Genomic DNA, 22,456 nt, shown 5'->3' with positions numbered 1-22,456 from the left:
TTATCAGATCCCTGTAACTTTTTTTATGCATTTATTCCTGAGAGTTTCTTATTGGCAGCAGCTTCAGTCTTGGCTGATAGAGTGGTTAGAACAAACACAATTTATCCTGACATGATGTTCCCAAATTCTTATCTGAAAAGTTTAATCAAGGCTGATTGGTTTTCATTTTTTCCCCAGCTGACATCTGGATCTTCCCTACTCCTTCGTTATTAACATTTCAATGTTTCTTTTTCCATCACTGGGAAGTATTTGGTACAGATTTACCAATCAGTTCAGAATGGCAACAGCAACAATAAAAGGCTTCATAAGCACAACAAGCAGCAGGATAGCGGCTAAATTAAAAGCAAGTTTGTATATGCTTGACAAAAACATGAGATTAAAGCTAGCATTTGTTGGGGACTGCTTTTTATTGAAGGCAGAGAGTCTGACAAAATGAATGTTCCCCAGCCTTAACTCTAAACGTCCAAGATAATTTTAGATTGACCTCTTAAACTTAGTACACAGGTATCCAGGAAGAGAATACAGGAACTTAAAACTTGACTGCTTCCAATCACCAGATTGATACAACAGGCACAAACTGCTAAAGCCAGTCTATTCATTGAAAATAGGAGGGCTGTGCACTGCACTAATCCACAATAGGGCCCAACAGATCTTTAAATCACTTAATTATTTAATAATCATTCAGTTCCTGCTGTCACTGAACTCACCAAGAGTTGCCACATGAGGCTGGAGACTGCTCCACTAATCAGCAACCAGGAAAAGCATCAGAGTATCACATGGACAAGAAAGGCACAGACACATGGAGCCTCTCACTCCTAAATCACCCTGGTTTCTCTGCAGAGCTGATGGAGAAAAGGGCACCTTTGCAGGCAGTCTGTGTCCAGGCTCACTCACCAACTCAAGGCTCCTCTCTCCCTTGCCCTAGACAGAGCTGGGGATGACTTGGGCTCAGCAAGCAGGCTTAAAGATGGATTTGCACATCAGAGAAGGCTCTTGGCTCATTAATACTTCTAGCAGAGCAAATTCCTCTATTGGGAAAATAAACCTTCATGCTGTAGTGGAAAATTCATCACCCATCTCCCAAGAAGTTACAGTGGTCACTGTATATTCACACTTTACCAAGTCAGGGTATTAAACAGAAAATCCCCCTGCTACTCACACTTTCCCAGTGACCAGTCCTTGATGGAAGTGCTGGTGACAGACATCTGCAGAGCATGATTTACCTTTACTTGGCAATAAGAATAAAAAGACTTGAGGACTTAAAATATTCCCCTAGGTTGCTGCTGGCATTTTCTACCATTTTAGCTGTCATACACAAATAAAAGCATCAGAACTGAGGGAAATACTTCACCTGGGGACAATACATAATCCTAGGCTCTCACAGCCTGTAAAATTTGCTGCTACAGGAAAATGTTTCTCAGGTACTTAGACACAATCCTCAAATAAAATCTTATGAAGGGAGAAAGACAAATTCTCCTTCAGTTTTGGCATCTTGCTTTTCTGTACCATTTTAACTTCTCCTCACCTTTTCTGCAGGGTTCAGGGAATCCTTCTGGCCATTACAGGGGTTCTCCCTGAGTCTGAGTTCCTGTCATATGGCCAGACCTTGCTCTCTCTTCTGCAATACCAGCCCTGTTCTGTAGGCCAAGCTCATTTCAAGAGGCAGGAATTTGTTCCTTGTTGGAATCAGCCCATCTTAGGAAAAGAAAAACTATTCAGGTCAAACTGTACTATTGGCTTTCTTCATTATTATTTTCTGTACTGACACCTGGAAGTTCCCCAGGATCTTGGTTTTTGTTAATAAACAGGTTTTTTTTTCATTTTCACCCTGGTATTCATTTCTCTCATTGGCAAAAAGAGATTATTGGAGCCCTTCTCCTTAGAGGAAATGTTCATTCCAGGGCGTTTTCTCCTGGAATTTGTCTCCAAACCAAGACATGGGTTGAAAAACTGAGTGGCTCAGGTCCAATGCTAAACCTCATAGCATCCTTTTACACTGACTGATCTCCAAGTTCACAAATGGCATTTTTCAGAACTCTTCAATCAATAAGTTCTTATTTGAACTTTTATTTTATTGGTATCATTTTAATTTTTTTTTAAGAGGAAATTTATTCTGCTCCTTTATCAGTGTGGGAACGACACCTGCCTATAGTAGAGCAAAGTGATCCAAGAACCTCTTTGGATTTCAGCAGAAATACCAAGACAAAGCACTGCTCCCTCCAGAGATTTAACCAATTCAGGGCTAGAAGCATGTTCCAAGCAGACTCTGCAGGGAAATCTTGAGAACTACTCAAAAATTTATTCAGAGCTATAGAGTTAAAGAGGCTTTTAGACACAGTGTGTAATCTTGTCAGAGCCGATTAGATCAAAACAAAAGTGATGGGAAATCCTCCCTGTTCATGTGCAAAAAGCTCTCCTTAGTGCATTATGACTCACTGGACTTGCACCTCCGTTCTTGGTGACTTTGTCACCACAGAACATTAATTATTAATGTTAAGCCACACTTTTTCTTATGGCAGTGAGAAAGAAGGCATCTTAAAGGGGGCAATTTGCAGTCACATTAAATGGATATTCAGGTTCTGTGACAAGCTGGGGATCACCTCAATGCTCCAGGGCAGTGCTTTTCTTTTCCAACAGCTAATGCCCAATGGCAGGATTTCCTTGCCATGGTCCCACTTGCATGGAGAGCACAGGAGCTCTCCTGGGACAGCCTGCCTTGGCACACTGCAGGGCTGGGCTGAGGCAGTCTAAGCCCAGAGGCAAGGTTTGGTTCAAACACAACCTCAGGCTTAAAATCTCATTTAGATCTACCTTTGGGTTCTTCCCCACCAGCTCCTCAGGTGTCACCTTTTCCACTCCCCAAATACTCCAAACATCTCTGTTAAGACACCAAAGATGACAATAAAGCTGGACAAGGCCTTGAGGGATTAAATTATTAACAGATGAGTCAGAGAAGATTCCAAATCTCTAACATTTATGTTCATGCCTATTACATTTCCATAAAAAGCCCATGGATCACATATATCCATTCTACATATGAAGGCTGAAACTGCTGCCATTTCACAGGCACTGGGGATGGAATTCAACAGATTGTTGCTCTTGGTTCTGTCTTCACCAAACAGTTATAACCAACTCATAGAGACACACATACACATGTGTGTGCCATAAAGGGAAGCTAAACAGGACTTTTCTTTCAGATTCTTTCAGCTTATTACCCTGCCCCTCAGGACCTCTAACATATTTTTAGAAAGTATTGAATTCAAGCAAAGAACACAGGAGAAAAGCCTGTCTGTGTGATTTCACCAACCCACTACCATGGTGGCATTTGAGGGCATATCTGTGTGCAAAGGTTGTTTTTTGGATAACATTCTCCTTTTAAAATCACTTCTATGCACACATCCATCTTGTTTTATTCACAGAGTACTAGTGAGGTTTTAATTTTTTTTTGTTTTGGGATGGAAAGAAAGGGATAAAGAGTTTGCTTGGCTTTTCTTTCCACATCTGAAGCTACATGTAGGTAGTAAATAATTTTTAACTCTGGAATCCATTGTTCAGAATGCAGGGAAATTATTTTTCCACTACCTCTCCTCAGCAAGAAGGCTAAATATTTTCAGTGAAATAGAATGGATGTGGTACCAGAATAGATCAATATCAGAGCCAGCTTGTTAACATATCTCAGAGGGACACAGAGGGAAAGGTTCTGATCCAAAAAGAGTTCAGCCTCCTGAGATTTGAAGCAGCTCCTCAAAAGACACCTGAGAAAGGAAGATTACAATACTGCTGGTGAAAAGGAAATAATAGGGAGACAAAGAACAGAGAAGGAAAAGCTGTCTGGAGGATGGGTGGCCCAGAGAATATTTATCCTCACCAATTACAACATGAGCTACAAAATAAAACTACTGCTCTGCAAAGATTTGTGCTTGGGGAATAAAGCCTAGGAAGGCAACCAGGCTGAAGTGTCTCATCTGCCACCACATGGACCTGGAAGTCTCTATGCTGGAGTCTCCAGGACCTGGTGTCTCCTCCAGCACAAAGTGTTGGTGTCCCCAGCGTGTACCAAGGGACAATGAGCACATGTCCATGCCCAGCTGTGCCTCTGGAGGCTCCTCCTGCCAGATTTCTGCTAGACAAGGAGCAGACACTGCTGACCATCTATTAAACAGCAGCAAGTCCAAGCACAACTGGTCAGAATCAGGACATACAGAGAAGGAACTGGAGGCAGTGGGCTAAATTCCCAACTGAAGCACCAATTTTGACCTCAGGAAATTACTCTGCAAGGCTTTGGGTAAATCAGATAACCTTTCCAGCTCCCTGAACATGCCTGAACACAGCTTTTGTATCAATCTAACTGTAAAGAAATCAGCAGTGTTAAATTAATGAGCCCCATCACACCTGCAGACATACAGATTGCATTTTAAAGCATTTCTAGTCTGTTAGTTTGATTTGTTTCAAAACAAAAATGAACTATCTGCTTCATTTGCTCTTACTGTGTTTGCATTGATTGATGAAGTCAGTGTAAAATCCAACAGCAGGATCTTAAGCAGAATAAAACTCCCTTCCCATCAGCATAAACAGAAAAAGTACAGCTGGACAAGACTACAAGAGGTCACCTAAAATATTCCCTCGGCCCCAAAATGGAATCAGTTCTACCTCAACCATTCCCTCATTGCTCACACACCCGATCTCTTAACCCTGTGCAGCCACAGCCACGCTGCCTCCCCTCAGCTGTGCAGTTTCAGTGCCCTCCAAAACGAATCCTCAGTCTCTGCTGGAATTCTGCTGCTATTAATAATTCATTTCTCCTAACAGAACTTATTTTTAAAAAATTACATACAATGTAATGGCTCTGAGTTTGTAACTTATCAAAGAACAAGCTTTGCTTTTGATAATCTCTATTTCAAGAAATGCTATAATTTCTCTTTAAACAGGATTTATTTTTTCCACATATTCTGTTACTAGTTTGGAATCTCAAAATGTATTTTAGCTCCTTGGGGAAAAAGCTCTGGTTATCCATCCCCTTACTATTAATCTGTTTTTTCTATTAAGACAGTTGAATCTCTCCTCCCTCAAACTTGTCAGCTACACTGATGAGTCATTAATTGATTCTTTTTTCCCTCTTTTTGTTTTTTTGGAAGCAAGTACAGTAGGCTAAATTCAAGCAAGAAGCCTACTGAAGAATTCAATTAACTTCTGGCTTGTTTGGTAACAAGGGTGTATTGTATTCTGCCACCCTTTATTCTTGCTGTAGTGTCTGGAGATTGCCCAGATGTTTCATCCTCTGGGGTTTTTTTGCTGCAGAAGGCTTTTGCCTCCAGGCTGAGCAGTGCTGGCCCTCTGCTCTCTGCCTCCAGTTAATCTAGGTGGCTGTCAGAGCTGTCACAGGAATGGTGAATCACGGCCTCTGCAATCACTTCAGCCCCTGGGGAAGTGCTCGGAGCGAACAGCTGCACAAACCCCCACCCAAACTAAGTTTCTCCTGGATGAGGATTTTACAAATCAACTTTGAAATAATCACAAAGCCTGACTGACAGGCCCACAGTTTTTAAATAACAGAAATTTGTCAAAAACAAATTGGTTGTCTTTCAAACAGACACCCTGCTTGAGTCTTTTTTTTTCCTTCTTCTCTTTCCTTTGCTGACTTTCCCATTTCCAAACAACAACTGGATCCATTTTCTTCTAAACAAACTTGAATTACAAAGGAATGTTGTTCTGCTATACTTAATAGATTTGCACATTTTTCCCTTTCTTCTTTAGTCTTTCCCAGTATAACATATAATCCTTTGCACCTGCAAAAGCTCCACAGACTGCTGACTGCCAAGAATCCACCACGTGACCCTGCTTCCATGACCAGAGATCCTGTGTTTAAAGAGAAAGGAAAATAAAAAGTTATTAAATGTTTGAATCTATCTGATCCCCATGTGAGTTAACTCTGAGGATGGGAACTTAAGTGAAAAGCTATTTTTGTGGCATTTTTGAGTGATGTAATAAGTGATTTTTCCCAAGGAACTTGTGTACTTGAACAAGCAGATGGAGTGAGAAAGACGTCTGGAACTGAGGAGGGCTTGAAGCAAATTGCTTTCAGGGAATTCATATGTATGTATTTAAGCCTGTGGCCATGCAACTTTGCAAATATTTTGTGAATTTATTTTCTTTCTGGCAGATAAAACAGCACAAAGCAAAACACCGAGCATGAGGGCAGCATGCAAGAACCAATATCAGCTCAGCCCAGATGTACAAAAGGCTCCCATTTAAAATGAACAGTTTCCATGAGACACAAGCCCTGTTTGCTCCCCTACATTTCTTAAACCAACCCTTCCCCTCACACTCCCCAAAAAACCCCATCATTAAGAAATTACTCTTATCACTCCCATTATAGCCCAAAGCAGGTGTGTCTCTGTTTTTCACTTGGCGTCGTTAGGGACCACACAGCCTCCTCTCCACGGCTCCCACACACCCTGCTCCCATCCATTTCCTCACAGCAGCATTTAAACACACACTGAAAGCCCCAACAGGAACAGTGCCTTCCAAAGCCACCTCTCAAGCCACATCACACAATTTGATGAGCCCTGTCAGGATCAGCAGCAAAGGCCAGGGTCTGCTGCGAGGGGTTTTCCCTGGCACCTACAGTCACTGTGTTCTCCCCTCCTTCAGCCTGCTCCATCACCCCTTTCTCATCTCCTGAAACACTTCACATTGGAAGCTCTGCAAGAGAGGTTTCTGGTTTATGATGTGAGGATCAGTACTGAGCAAAAAGGGATGGGATCTACGGCCCTTCTGAGGCCCACCATTGAGAAATCAGCAATTTTATTTTATAGCTGTGGCATTCTCCTTCTTTTCAAAGTCATATTACTTCTGTACTATAAAATTTTCTTAGAAGCAACTGGATAGCAGTGCTAGGCTGAGATTATTGCTCTTGGGCTCCTGGTCTGCAGTGCAGCCACTTTCCACTGGAGCAGGAGAGCTCTGCTCTCGTTTGCTGACTCTTCATTTAACATGCTGTCCTCGTGACTCGCTTCTTCCAGCTTGGCTGGCGGTTATATTTCAGTTGAATGTTTTAAAAATCAAACTGTTCAAGCAACAATGGCCAGCCACAATGTTGTTTGGTACCCTGCCACAGCTAAATAGCTGCAGCTCTGCTGTACGAAAGCACTAGAGGGGTTCCAACCTCTCTAATGCTAGCCATTCTTTTCCTGGTGTTTTTGGTATGGGCTGCTATTCTGCCATCACCCACAGCAGAAACTGATTTTCATTTCATAAATAAATAAATAGAGATTCATAATTCTTCAAAACCATAATATGCTTTTCTGGAATAACTTACAGTCTTTGGACATACAGTTCTCTTGCAACTCAGTCCTGATGGAAGAAGGACACACTCCCCTAGACAAACTCCCTTCCAGAGTATCTGGGTACCATCAAAGCATGAATCCCACCTTCAGCACCCATCTGCAAAACACTTCAGGTGCTTAAGAAACCTTGAATTGAAAGCCAGGGTTTAAAAACTGAGCTTCTGGAGCCACAGCTTTCTTTTGATAGAAACAGAATTATTGTATTTTTTTTTTCACCCGTTCTCCAAACATCTGTACATCTACAGTTAAGCCAAAGAACTCAGAACAGTTGCTGCTGCCATGTAAAAATGCACTGTGCAAGAGCTGCTGGAAGACTAAGAGGAAAACCAGCCCATTACTACAGACATTCATGGCTTTGCCAGAAGCCCAGCCTATTCTCAGTCATGATGGGGTTTTATGTTAATGTCATTGTCCGAAGAAAAAGGAAAAGGTCATTCTGATTTCTTGGCATGTAGCTCTAAAATCTAGTTTCTGATAAAGCCTGGCTGCCCAGGGCAGCTCTGCACAAAGAGCCTCTGCCAAGCAAGGCAAACAGTGATGAATTCCCATCCATTATGCCTGCAAATTGACAACAGGTATTTGCAACAGTCATGCAATATGGAAAATGCTTTAAAAGGGTGGAGCCAGGAACAGTTCAATTAAATTAGGGAAAAGGAGAATTGAGGCTGGAGAACAGGAAGCAAATTCCCCAACAGTGAGGTCTACTGAACCACGGAGCCAGCCTCCCCAGGGAGGAGAGGAAAGCCCTCTCCTTTGAGTCATTTAAAAATAGACTGGAGAAGGCACTCAAGACTGAACTGTGGGGAATAATCCTGCACTGGCACGGGCAGGATGAGATGACTTCATGTGTTTCTTTCCATCTCCAATTTCGGTGATTCACCCAGAGCTCCAAACCTGAACATGCAGAAGAGCAAGAGGGAAGCAGGGCACGAGGACATGATCCTGGAGGAAGCCAAGAGGAACAAGAGCCACAGGGCCAAGAGGACCGGCAGGACTCCTGTCCAAATTCTTTCTAACCACATGATGCTGTGGGCCAGGATGACGTGCTGGAGGTCACACATGTTTTCTCTCATAGCCCATGGACCAACTAATTGACAGGGCTGGTAAGTCAGGCCTGTAAGTTCTTCAAAAACCCTCGCCCTTTGAGCAGGTTTTAATACCATTAAGACAGGGCAAAGCACAGAAACTGTTAGGGGTTTGTAGATTACTATAAAACCAGGGCCTTGTTACTGGAAAGAAACAGAAGATCCATATACATATCTCCCCAAAACACTGACTTTGAACAAAACTGCTGGTTATTGCAGTGGTATAATGCTTAGGGCCCACTCTGCCATCCTAGATGCTGAACAGAAGCAGAAGAGCCTTCCACTCGGGGGGATAACGGGGAGAGCTCAGGTCAGGCAGAGCTCAGAGCCCAAGGGGCACAGCTGAGAGGCTCCAAAGCAGTGCAGAAGTGCCCAAGTAAGGCCTGCAGAAGCCCCAAGGACACTGCTCTGTCTCCACGTGCTCCTGCAAGATGAAACACAAGCTGGGCATTACGAGCAACACGACTGCAGCAGCTGGCCCAGCCTGTGTCCCCACTGCCATCACCAAAAAAGCTCCTACCTGCTCACACTGTGCTCCTGCAGCAGAAGGCTGCAGGGGACAACCTGGCTGTTCCAGGGCAGTACCCATTCCCACCAGCATTCCCAGCCTAGGGAAGCAGAATGACAAGGAGCACATTACATGAAAGTGGCCGCCATGCCAAGCCTGTGTCATGTGTATTCTATTAAGCTGAAGGCTGAATAGAAGACTTTGTTTTCCACTTCAAAGGACCCCATCCCAATCTCTCTCTCTCTTCCCTTATGAATAACAAATTGGAAATAAATCTTCTGGCTGAAGTGCATGGAAACTCATACAGTTGGGGCCCTCTGCAGCTTCCCAGCTCAATCACATGGTAATTTTTTTTGTAAACACTTTTCTGTGATATATATGTAAATCTCGCTGTGCATTGCTGCACCATGTAAAGCAATACAGCGGGTGTGGCCTCAGGGGATGGCACACAGCAGGAAGCCTGAGTGCATATTTCCAATTATTCACAGGGATAATGTTCACAGAGAAGGGTCAAGTTTTATATGTGGGCAGAGCCCTACTTTTCTTCCTAGAGATCCCATTTCATCCTGCTCCATAGGCCAGTGTCCCCGAATTCTCACCACAAATGTTATTTAGCTCTTTTGATACTGAGAAAACAAGGACATCCCATTTTGTTGGGAAGAGTGAGCATTGGAAAAGTCACTCTCAAGATATACCAAAGGCCCCTCAATCTAAAAAAAAAACAAATAAGGAAAATATTACCTCTGCTTTTAAATACTGGAGGGAAGTATTTGGTGCCCACAAATACGGACTCCTCAGTGCTGAGGACACCTGGCCTCCAGATGGCCAATAACCTTTGACCAGGGCACACAACTCTTACCTGTGCATGCCTGTCACCTTTGCCACACATTTATAGTTAAAGTTTGTGGCAAAAATCAGCTGTCAGCTTTGTGTTCTCAGTGCAGCCAGGTTATGGTCTATATTCAGGACATCTAAGCTTTGGTAATCCAGGAAAATGCAATACCCACATCTCTCAAACCTGATGACCATCAGTGCTGCAGGAAGCATTGCAGAGAATAAGACATCTCTGCCTGGGCCTTGCTATTCTTCAAGCAGAGCTCATGGCATACACTACACTTGAGGCCTGCAGCTGAATAAATATTACAATTCATTCCAGTGATAAGTATCTAGAGTATCTCTGTGTACCCCTCTGTTCACAACAGTGTTCAACCTCATGGTGACAGGGGAGAAAAAAATCAGTACAAATGAATCACATGGATCTGTGTGCATGTGAGGTCCTGCAGACTGAGGAAAGAAAAGCAATTTTCATGTCTGCCTTTCCTGCTAGGGATTTTACTCCCAACGTGGCATTCTGCATGGCTGACCCTTACAGCTGCATGGCACATTAGCTACAGGAGAAGCAAGAACTGCACAAGTCGATTGCTGTTTCTGCACAGAAAGTCAACATGGAGCAAAGAGCCAAATGTCCTCCTCGGTGGATTTTTATGTGCATATGTGCAGCATATGGGCAAGTACATGTGTATATTATCTTGCAGGAAACATGCAAGCCCAAACATGGGAAAAATTCAATGATCTAAGTTCACTGTTGACATAAATGCTGAGATTCCATTTGCACTAATGGAGTTGTGCTCACTTATGCCAGTACTGAATTCAGTCCTAGAATTAAACCCACCCAAATCCTAGATAAATTGAAAGAGAACAAAAGTTGGCCTATATGCAAGAGCATATTTTTCATGTTAAAAGCATTTCATTCCCTTTTTCTGCCCATATAATACTGCATTGATGTCTGTGACCCATTTGGATGTAAATCAAAATGGATGTGCTAAAAGCCTGGTTAAAGGAAATGTTCTTCGAAGCAGTGTTCCCATGGCAAGGCAGAACAGCTACACTCAGTTTCCACGGCACAAAGGGACATATAGGGAGGGAAAATGCACTTCTGAAAAATCACTTTAAAGCCAGCAGGGTTTTTCTTGAGCACCTGCACTGCTTTTACCTAATGGATCTGTGCTTCATAGGTGTGTGTGAATAAACTACATGGAAGAATTGCATAAATCTGCTGAGGTTCTTCAGCAAATAACCAGTGTCCAAATCAAATCTTCGGTATTCAAACATCCCCAGATGTCACTGGCAAGCTTAGCAACTTCTAGAGAACCTCTTGTGGCCTGGGCATGACCAAGAAGGCATCACAATCTGGCTCTGTATCTACAGACTGTGTGAGCCTGTTCTCCTCTGCTCTGTTGAAATGCTGTATTGATGATCCAAGGCCATCTGACTTTTCCCAAACGTGCCTGCAGTGCTGTGAGCAAGGCTTGCATTTGTTTCTCTGCCTTTGGTGCAGATGGTGTGCAGCATTCCTCGGGCTGTGCCCCAGGATGGTGTGAATGACACTTATTGTGGCAGCAATAAAGCCAGGGCTGTTTGCTCAACAGCTGTTGGGTGCATTGTTCCTTTGTGAGAAAAATGCAGCAGCTCTGCTCATGGCATGGACACGTTACATCCCACCCCCACGGCCCCGTGCAGGGCTGTTCTCCTGATTCAGCACCTAAGCAAATGGCAGACAGTGCTATTTAACCATGAGGACTTAATCCCAAAATCAGCCCAACTGCTACTCCAAGAGGGAGCAAGGCATGGTAGAGCACTTACTGCACCGCCTGTGAGGAAATGGCTTTAAAGCTGGGCCTGGCTTTCATTTGCTCTTGACTTACATGCAGCTGAGCACAGAGGAAAGAAATATTAGACTGCTTCTCCAGGACAAAGGGAAAATGGTCACCTACCTGTAGAGCAGGGAAAGAGCCATTTAAGGCCCAGTTTGGCTACATGCCTCTATTTTCTACTTGCCCTGTTAAGCAGCAACAGATCTGACTGTAAATTTTAGGAGGGAAATAGCATGTGGTTTATTGATTCAATGGTGGAGTTATAAACACATATTACTGCTGAGAACCCCAGCTGCCTGGGCAGAAGTATTCTGTAAATTTTTCATTCTTATTAACTTTAAAAATCAGGTGCAACGAGCTTCAACCAAGGTGAGAGTGTTCACTTTCCACAGAAAGCCATCAAGCAGTCTTTGCACAGCAAACTTCAAGATGTACTCAAAATCTATCTGCACTGATGACCAAGAGCAAGGCTGAGCTGACCCTAAAATCAATTCCCACCCTCTACTGCCTATCCCAGCCCCCAGCAGCTGAGCTCTCTGGAGAGGGAACCAAGAGAACCAAGCAAATGAGCACGTTTCCCTCTAGATCTATGGTGCTTTTTCCCTCAGATCTATGGTTCAGTTCACCAGCACACAAATGCCTCATGCCTACAGTGACAGCTGCACCTGAGCAGAAAACAAAGGACCTAATCCCAAACTTGCTCTCCCTTGTGTGGGCAGAAGCCAGCTCAGAACCAACCCATGGAACTCCTGTTCTGACCCAACCAATTTTCTGATCCTGCTCAGCCTCACGGGGGAACAGTTGGACTCTCCCCATTCTCTTTTTGTATGACACCTTTTAATTTGTGAGACCTATAGATTTGAGAAAATTATTTTATTGCTAAAATGAGTGACAAAAAAAACCCAAACTTGTGGGCTCACTAGAACTGCAGAAAGTCTAAGAGCTCTAAATTTTGCTCAGCACTCAAAGAGGGGAATCCTGGCCCTACTGAGTGCCAGAAGAGTCAGACATCACCTCGAGCGCGGTCATTTGAAGATTTTTATCTTTCTCTGAAGCTCCTGGGCCAGCAGAGCAGCACAGTGTGTGCCTGCCCTCCCAGAGAGGTTGGGTTTGTAGGGGCAGGACTGGCTGACCCTGATGTTCCACAGTCTTAGCAAGTGTCTCATCTTAAGAGTCAGACCTGTCTAATGAGAAAGACAAAAGGTTCCCAGGATAGAAGGTTTGCTTTCCTTAAAAAAATCCACCAACTAAACAAACAAAACCCCCCTTGTTTTTCAAATCAACTCATTTGAGACCTGTGTCCTCCTGTCTTGCCTGCTCCTTCCCTCCTCCCTGGCTACCAAAGCCTTTTCTGCAGACATACAATACATTTGCTCTATAAAGAGACCATTCTCCCTGTGCAGCTGCATTTGAGTAACTCTCAGAGGCTCTGAAGCACAGCCAACATGCAGAAACATAAAACCCAAGAGGACTGAGTCTTGTTTCACCTGAGAAGGGTTTATCTTACAGCACTGTTCTCTGAGGGATCTGACCATTGCCACTGAGCCTTAAGAAAAAGGCATTTTTGACAAAATGTCTCTGGACTCAAACCTAACCAGAGGCTCTTGATTTTCTGTAGGGTTTTAAAATGCTATTTTATTGGAAAAAACCCCAAAACACCTGATGCCCTGTATGTCTGTAGTAGCCCCCCAGCAGAAATGAAAGCTCTTCAGTTCATTCTAAAAGAGAAGGATTAAAACATGAAACAAATGATAAATCCCTTCTGTGCTGCTGGTAGGAATTCTGATATGATGATTATAAGAGCTGAATAAAATGTCTGAACAGAAAAGAATAAAAGATAAGACAGAAGGGATGGGCAGCACAGGGCCAGAGTCATCTGAGCAGAGACTGCACAGCCCTGGCAGCAGGAAGAACGCAGGAGCTGCACCAGGCTCCTGTAACCCACAACAATTTCATGCCAAACACACAGCCCACAATGTGAAATTCCCACAGTAAGGAACACACAGATAGTATTTCCAAAACAACTTACTGAGGCACCCTGGAAATTCCAGGGCAGCAAACAAGGGGACTGTATCTTACAATATTAATTCCAAAACCTGAACTAATATGGAAGGCTCTGTGCTTGGCTGGTATTTGGGAAGCACAACACATTCATGCTCTGTTGCCTTTCTTCAGGGCCACCTGGCTTTGAGATGGGATCAGAAGCATTAACCCCACATAAAAGAACCTAAACCTGACCAAACTGTCACAGTGATATTCAGTCACGGTGCTCTTCTGAGGATTGGTGTAACAGAAAATGAATAAAATTTGTAACATCCTTTCTTTCCCTGAACTCTGAGAAGAATTCAAGACTGTTTTACCTGTGAGGCTTGGACTAAAAAGACAGAAAAGAGCTACACTAACTCACCCTAGCTGGGGATTACAAGGTCCTGAAATCTGATACACCACAGCAGCTTCCTTCTCTCTGTTGATTGATAGCAATCATCTGTGCCTCAAACAAAATATGGAAAAATGGAGAATTGGGAAGAGAAAGGACATTAAACACACCTTATAGCAGTGGATGCTACCTAAATAAAAAATACTAAAAAATAAAAAAAAAAAAAAAAAAAAAAAAATCCAAAAAAACCAACACATTTTAAAATTGAAAGCACTTAATTTCTTTATTGTTGTTTCTTGAGACATTGTGAACTAAGGAAGGAGTCTATTGCCTGTTCCTAAATTGTGTGTTCACCTGAGTCACTATCAGTAATGCCAGATTTGAAGCAGTATCCGTTTCTTGCTAATTACTGCAATTCTCCCTTTGCCAGCACCCACAGCCAAGGTAACCTTACAGTTCAGTAATCTATACAATGTTCTCTCTTTTAACATAGTTCAGTGCATGGCATGCAAGTTTGCTCTCACAGGGACAGCTGGTGCACATTCACAGACAGGAGAAAACTGTGCATGTAAACTCTGTGACTAAAGCATAAGGAATAACCAGAGCAGCTTGGAGTAAAGCAGATAGAGAAAATGGGGTATAGAAACACACCATTTGACATGCCTTTATTAGGCTTCTTTAAGCTTAACACCCTGTTCCTTCAGCACATATCTGAAGGAAAAGGAACCTCTCTTCTTCTTCCATGTGCCTCTCTAACTGTCCTTTCACAGTGGAATGATTTTCCTTATTTTTATGGTGATTAGCTTGTTCAGGGAATCAGGACTGAGTCTCTTCCATCAGCTTATGTCACCTCACAGTAATGGTTTTAAATATGACACAGCCACAGCTCTTGTTCTACTCTCCTCAGTGAGATGGCCACACACATCATACACAACTGCTCCCACAGTTACTTTCTCAAGTAATCCTATTAATCCAGTGCAGAACAGTCCCTCAGGCATCATCTCAATAAGTCTTTTCTGTTCAGGCTTTGTGCCATTTTTCTCTCGTCCTTTGCATTTCTATTTCTTTGCAATTACTGTCTGTTCATGCTCCCTTTGTGCACCCATGAGAAGGTGAAGAGCTCAACACCCTCAGCCACACTCCAGTGATGTTACTGGCCACATCCATCCTCTTGATAGGACCATAATGATTTTTGTCCTTTGTTATACTGTCAGGACAATTTTTAAGAGCTTCCCTCAGATAAACAAAATGTGTTCTGCTTTCACTGCCTGGCTTTGATATGACCAACCCTGAGCTCTCTCCCTGTTGCTGAGCCAAAGTGACTGAGTATGCCAGACTCATTTTTGCAGTTTTCTACTCCTGACTTCACATCAGAAGAATATAATGCAACAGGTTTGTGGAACAAACTGACACAAGTTTTGTTTCTCTTCAGATCTGCACTGACCTCCTGAGATTAAACATGATGCCTCATCCTGAGTGACTCACTCCTGCAGTTAGCTAAATTCAAACTGTCTTCTTTAAAGCCTGTAATGTAAACAATACATTTTACTGTCACAGCTACGTGGACATTAGTTAAAACAACTTTACATTCTGCAAACAGCTACACGATGTTGCTGGTTTATGTGGTTTTGGCATGAACACCACACTGTTCCCCTTTAAGCACTGCCACCTCTTGCTCCCACACATGCCTGCTGCACTAACCACCAGCAGGCTGGGCCAGCACCGCTGCTGCAGAGTTTACAGAAAGCCATTCCTGGACACTGCCAGGCAAGCAGATTCCTAAAAAGGCAGCCCCAGCTGCCCTGAGCAGTGGGATGACACCCAGACCCCACAGCAGGCTGAGCTCCTGGAGTACCCCCAGACTCCTCCACCGGCACAGCTCACTTCTGCCAAAGCCCTTGATGATTTTCATGCTCCTCCTGCCTGTGGATTCACCTTTAAATTGAACTCCCTGAAGCCTTTACAGGCAAATAGTCACACTGTGGGCTTGTCCCCACCAAACAGCCCCAGGTACAGACACACAGCAAGAGGACAAATGTTGTTTAAACCAACACACAAGGTCCCACTTTGGGTCTCTGCTGAGCTGGCTCAGGAGTCCAGCACTCCTACCAAGAAGAAAGTTTCTCTCTCCAGCTCCTCTTTCACAAATGTATTTTGCTACAATGTTTTTAATGATTTGCAATAATTCTCTCTGCTTCCACCTCATTACCTCCAAGTACTTGAAAAACCTTTCATCTTTTGCAATGAGTTCAAGGAAATACAAAGGAGAAATTACATCTTCAAATCCAACCCTCCACTCAAAAATCTAGATCCTGTCTCTGACCATGGTAACAACTGCACTGTTAAAACATTGTCATTGACACCTTCTCTAAATGACATTAAAATAAAGTACATGCAGCCAATCAAAATATGTTTTCAGTGATGTTTACAAAGCCCAGGCTGAAACAGTTTTCTCATTTGCAATTTCCTTTTACCATGAAGACCAAACACTAAAAAAATTAAAATTAAAAAGAAAAATAAAAATCACACAACACAAGGTGGTTCCCACTCTTCTTGAGCAGTAAAAAAAGTTAGAGCTGAAGATAAAATTTCTGGCATGCTGGGAGTAAAATCTAGCTTGCATGCCATAGATCAGTGGTTAGATATTCCCTGTTATTTTTCAGATATTCAGGCATATGATCTTCACATGCACAGGTAAGCTGGCACATAATTACTGATTCTTGAGCATACCCATAATCACAATAATGGAGTTAGATAAGTTACCATGGAAAGCCTTTGCAAAATGTTTAACTTCTATTTCCATCACTAAAAAAGAACTTACCTTTAAGGACTCCCAGAGAGGAAACTGTACCAGAGAGAAAGGAATCTGGAGAGGTGGGAAAAGAAAAAAAAAAAAGAACAACAACATAATGTTACCAAAGTAAATTGGGTTGGCATGTTCCTCAACTGGCTAAATTAGGAACAGTTATTGTTCTCCCAGTGAACTGCAGCTTATTACACTTACAAATCTTTAAGGACACTTTATGTATGCTGCCATTAGATGACTGGTTTCACTAAAGCAGTTTTACTTTGTTTATCACATTCCCTGCTGAGAGGTTAATGTATTGTTACCAGGGTGGCCTAGAAGTGCAATAAGCAGTGTGATCTAGTGCAGGGACATTCTTGGTTTGTCAGCCAGCCAAGAAAGCCATAAGGATGGTTCAAGAAACACGTTCCCAAGGCCAGGAACACAGCTTGGTAAAAAACATCCTCAGCAGTGCAGACTCTCACAGATGCTGAGCTCTTGTGCTGCAGTCAGGGCTCTGCCCTTGGGCATCAGCTGCAAAAATGTTCCTGAACACGTCCCATGATCTCCCATGAACCAGCTCCCTTGAGAATTAAAAGCAGGTTGTGGGGAGCTACCACAGCCAGCCAAAAGGGAGAAGCTTGGTGGCTCTCCCTGCCTGTGAGAGGGGTTCTCCTGCCCAGCAGTATCTCTGTGTCTCTGCCTAGGCTCATTCCTGCTGCCCCCTGTCCCAGGAGTGCCTGTGCATTTCCATGTCCTTCACAGACCCTGCCCTGATAAAAACCTCAGCTCGTCAGTCGGTTTGCATTGTGAACACACTGAAACACTGTGCAACAGGAGACATCCCTTTCCAAGGTTATGCCTTCTATTGTATTTCCTCCTGTGCAAAGCCCTCCGCTAAATTCTTCCTTGTCCTTCACCGCTCAGAGAAGTCCTGTCTAATTCCTACCTCTGGTACCAACTCTGCCTTTGCAATCTCCAGGCTGAACATCTGTCCCAAGATATTTCAGAGGAAAGGGTCTCCAGGAAAGCACTGGCTGGCCTAGGATCGCCCTACAGCTGGATCTGCAGGTCTGCTTTGCCCCTTCCTAAAGCTGCGTTATCTCCTCCACTTTGTTAGCCAGTCCCATTCTCAAATCTTCCTCCAACTACCTGTTTTCTTCTACTTTTATCTTTCTTAACTTCCCCCTTGTTTAGGCTGATTTGGCAGTTCATATATCAAATTATTTAGTCTCAGAAAGCACTTAGGCATCTTTTACAATGAAAAGGAGTAGATACTCAAAATGGATCATGCTTATTTAATGCAGATATCTTTGCTCTGAGTGATGTCAGGTTAAAAATGTTCACTAGAGACATGAATGGCTTATTAAACCCAAACTCAGGCTACACAAAGGAATCTGAAATGGAACATCCATTCAACATCACAGGAGACAAAGAGTATTGTCTGCTTCTCTGTGCTGCAAGTAATGATTAATAAATGAGTCTATTAAGTTAATCTGCCAGGCAAAACTAAACTTGACAGACACCTGCCACAGAAAATTTGTTATCTACTCAGGCAGGAAATGGCAGTGAGAAGAAATCAATGTCACTGCTGTACATTGAGCTGACAAACTGAAATCTCAGAGGAAGTTTGTCATCTTGGACAACGAGCAATATCCCTGGTGGCATCTCAGAGCCCCAGAATAAAGGTCAGACATGGCTCTTATTTATCAGGGTCTTGAAACTCTAGTGTAGCAATTAAATTTCATTTTTAATACTGGGTGAAAAAGCCCAGCTCTTTGACAGTAATGTGTGGTAATATATTTATGAGAGGATATATACACACCCACATGCTACTGCAGCATTGTTGAACTGAAATTATATGGACTGATTTCTTTGCAATGTAAAATGAAAAGCAACATAATCTTCTATGATCTAGACCAAAAAAATAGGGAAAAATAAGTAACAATAACCAATACATTTGCTTCAAATTTGTTAAAAAAGAGAAAAGGAAATGCTCTGTATCCAGCTGTACACCAAACAAAACAAGCTTTCAAATACAGCCTCCAAGTTTTGCTTTTTTTGTGCTCATGAATGAGTGGTAAAATTAAGCAGCTGTTAATAAGACAACAAGGGAAGCTTGTGACATAATCCCCTTTATATCACTTAGCTAGAAGCATTTCAATCAAAGGGGAAACTTGTTCACAAGTGCTGTTTGATTTTCAGTGTTAGTGGTGTTTGCTTTCCATGTCCTGCTCAGGGGGAGCCTGGGCTGGATGGGGATTATGGGTTTTCCTTTTCCCCACCTGCCCCATGGAATGCAGATTTCAGATGTGTGTCAGGGTGACCTGCACAGCCACTGGGCTCCCTCCTCTCTAGCAGGGCTCCAGGATAAGGCTCTAAACATTCAAACATTCATAAGTCATGCTTTACTAGAGTTTAAAGACTTGCAAAACCCAAACAGAATAGGAAGTACCACCACCACCAAGCAGGGCAGCAGCATCTTTGCTGCACTAAGAAGATTCTAAGGAGATGCCCTACATTTATTGCAGTCACCCACTGGATCCTGTCTGATATCCTGACTTAAAAACAAAACCCACACAAGCAATTTCATGGGTATTGCAATGAAAGGGAGTCTGTCTTCCAGTGGATTTGGGTTTTGTCATCAGATTCTCTGAAGCCAAATCATTTCCAAGCTGCCTTCGGCAATCTTCCCATGACAGAGACCTCCATCACATCGCTTCTCCAGATCTATTCCACAGCCCTTGTTCAAAGTTCAGCTCCCATTGAAAACCTTCCCTCAAACCCCTTAATCACCTTTATCCTCCCCTCAAAAAAGTTATCAGAGCCCCTGTTTACCTTCGCAGCCTCTGCCCTTGCGCCACATTTCCGTGGTCAAGATGTGGAAGGGCTGTGCAGGCTGCTGTGTGTCCGTGTGTGCAAACACCCTGCTTGCATAAGCCTCCTCTCCCTAAGAGACCAGACTAAACAGCCCACACCCAAAAGTAGCATTAATATATGCAAAAAGAAATAGCTCTGTGAGGGTAGCTCATCCGACCATGAAAAAGCCTTTAGATGGCTTCTTGCCCTTTATTCTTCCACCACGGCAGACGTGACAAAATCTTGCAGTCTGGGGACACTTCTTAATTTGAACACTTACAGCATTTCATTCCTTTTTGTATTTTGCTTCTTCTTAAAAGAAAAGCTCTTCAGCAATGAACAGAATCACACCCTGTTAGGCAGAGATATTTCTGCCTGAAATAGGCTAAGGCAACAATAAAAATGTGGTCCACACATGTGGGTAACTTGCTGCCAGCAAATATGAAACCCTGGCAAGCTCCAGCAACCTCTCATTTGACATTAATATAAAAAAGACAGAGAGTACCAGTTCTCATGTCTGGCCTAATGTTATATAACTATGCTGTTTGTTCATCAGAGTCAACCCTTAAACACACACAAAAGGCAAATTTAAAGCCCCCAGACAGCTGCAAATAATTATTCTAAAATGTTTTATAGGTTAGTGAAATTATCATTTACTCTGGTCCCTGCAGTCCTTAGCACCTGATACCTAACTTAAGGTAATGAACTTTGCAGATGCTTATTTCTACACATCTACTTAATTCCCCTGATACAAAGAATTTTAAATGATTATGTTTAACAAGTTACTTTTAGAAATAGCTGCACTTTGCCACCAGAGCAGCAGACACATCTCGCTTCTAAAGAAAAATACCAACCTGTAAGTACTGAAGATTAATGACAGAGCAAAACTCCTCCCACCAAATACTGTTTAATTAAATAAAAGAAATTTAAGGAGGAACTTAATAATGCTCTTTGTAACTCCAACACAAAACTTTAAAGTATTGTATATATATGACACTGAAAATTCACCCATTCGATATCTGATGTTAAATTGCAAGCTGACATTGTCCTGAGGAAAACAGCAGCCAGAGCAAAGGCAGCAAGCTGAAGGAGTGGCAAAGAATGGGGAAAGAACCAAAAGAAAAAAAAAACCAAAACCTCATCAGCCCCTTCAGAACTGGGATTCCCTTCCAAATATGAGAATTCTTTCACACAAAGAGGAAACAGATGTCCATGGCTGGAATTTGCATGTGGCTTTATTCTCTTCTAGGATACAATAAAACTACTCTTCTTCTCATCCTCCGAGCTAGAAATTAAACAGTGGCATGTCATGCAGAGTCCAGCTGTGCTTCCTACCTCCAACCTTTATTAGCAATATATTTAAAAAGAAGAAAAGAGAGAGACAGAAAGAAAGGGAGAAACTAAAAGAGCACAAGAATTGAAAAACTGTGGTATGTGTTCTCAAAACAATATAAAACCTACAGATGTTCTTACTAATCTGTGGCACATGTTTGTTTATTCAGGTTTTCCCTGTCCCCAGTTCAGCAGGCTTTGCTCTCCAGAAGACTTATCTATTTTTATAAACGTTAGAGTAAATACTGGAGGAGAGATTGGCATAAACAGCCAGAGAAGGAACAGGCTCACCTTGTAAGAGCTTTCTCAGTGTCCCTGAAATCCCAGAAATTGCTCTCACCCACACCCCCACTGTTCCCTACATTAACAGCAATGGGAGAAAAGCAAACACTTCTGAAGAGGACTTTGAATGTATGAATGTCACAAAGGCCAGCAGCAAGAACATCTGCTCACTTCGGGGAGAACCCACTTCATCCTCGAGGGGCAGCTCTCAAACTTGCACCCAACCTGTCACCTGCACTCACCAGGACAAGGAGAGAGGGGCCATAACTGTCCAAGACTTTATTTATGAGGAGTACTGAGCTGCTGTGCCAAACTGTGCCCTCTCCACTGTAATTGCAAAGAAAAGTCTAATAACCCATTTCTGTAGAGCAAAAATACACAGCAAATTTCAGAACAATCTTCCCTTTACCCAAGTCCCTATTACAAACCCTTTTTCCCTAGCTTCTTTATAAAGGATAGAAGGGTTTTTAAATAGGTTCAAGTTAAAGCAGAATAAAACAACCCTGTCAGCCCACTGGAGTTAAACATCTCTGTTAATAATCCCAGCAAATTTGGTTCAGTGTCTTACCCTCCTAAAATTCTTCACACACTTGCCCAGGTCAAACCTGGATTAGGATAAACTGATGTTCCAGCTATAAAAATACTTTCCCCAGGATGGGTTTTGAAAAGACAGCATGAAATGAGGCAAGGCTGGCCCCTGGTCACATCAGAGGTCATAGCAATAGCCACCAATAAGAAGATTCAGAGGTTTCACAGCTTTTCTACTGACTGAAGGCGTAGGTGTTTAAGACCCATCATCGATGGGATACCCTAGAGCTGACAAAATAGACTTCTTTTCTTGCAAAGCTTCAATTAATATTGTCCCCCAGGCCCTCCTTGAAAAACTGCAGACTCCACAAGGAACTGAATTATAAAAAGGTAGTTTGTAACCTGAACATGAATGAAAGACTGTCAAAGCCATCAGCTGTGCTCCTGCAGCTCTGTGAGATGGCAGGTTGGGAGTGTAATGAAAGAATGGACAAGTTTATATGTTAAACAAATGATGGAGGGCTTTGTTAATAAACACTGATGCAAAAACAAACAAAGCTTTTCAGACAAGTTCAACCACGCTGGCATAGCAATGACCAGGGAAGAGGTTTTGGCTTCACTCCTTAAGGAAAACAGTGAAGGACCAAGTTCACACACAGCACCTTCCTGTAAGACTGCACCAAGCCAGAGAGGTGGAACC

General features: G+C 42.8%; 1 protein-coding gene across 1 annotated transcript in view; it reads right to left on the bottom strand.

Annotated features, from left to right (window-relative positions):
* SLC25A26 (solute carrier family 25 member 26) overlaps window positions 1–22,456 on the bottom strand; it is an 83,582-nt gene that overhangs the window by 9,043 nt on the left and 52,083 nt on the right. Inside the window, exons 6-7 of the mRNA XM_084214624.1 lie at window positions 16,792–16,836; window positions 5,787–5,856 (exon numbers count right to left, since the gene is read on the bottom strand). Of these exons, the coding sequence (XP_084070750.1) occupies window positions 5,787–5,856; window positions 16,792–16,836 (115 nt within the window). The remainder of the gene's footprint in view (window positions 1–5,786; window positions 5,857–16,791; window positions 16,837–22,456) is intronic.

Source organism: Fringilla coelebs, assembly GCF_963513975.1.
Source record: "Fringilla coelebs genome assembly, chromosome: 13".
Lineage (NCBI taxonomy): Eukaryota > Metazoa > Chordata > Aves > Passeriformes > Fringillidae > Fringilla > Fringilla coelebs.
This window is presented reverse-complemented; position numbering and strand designations above follow the sequence as displayed.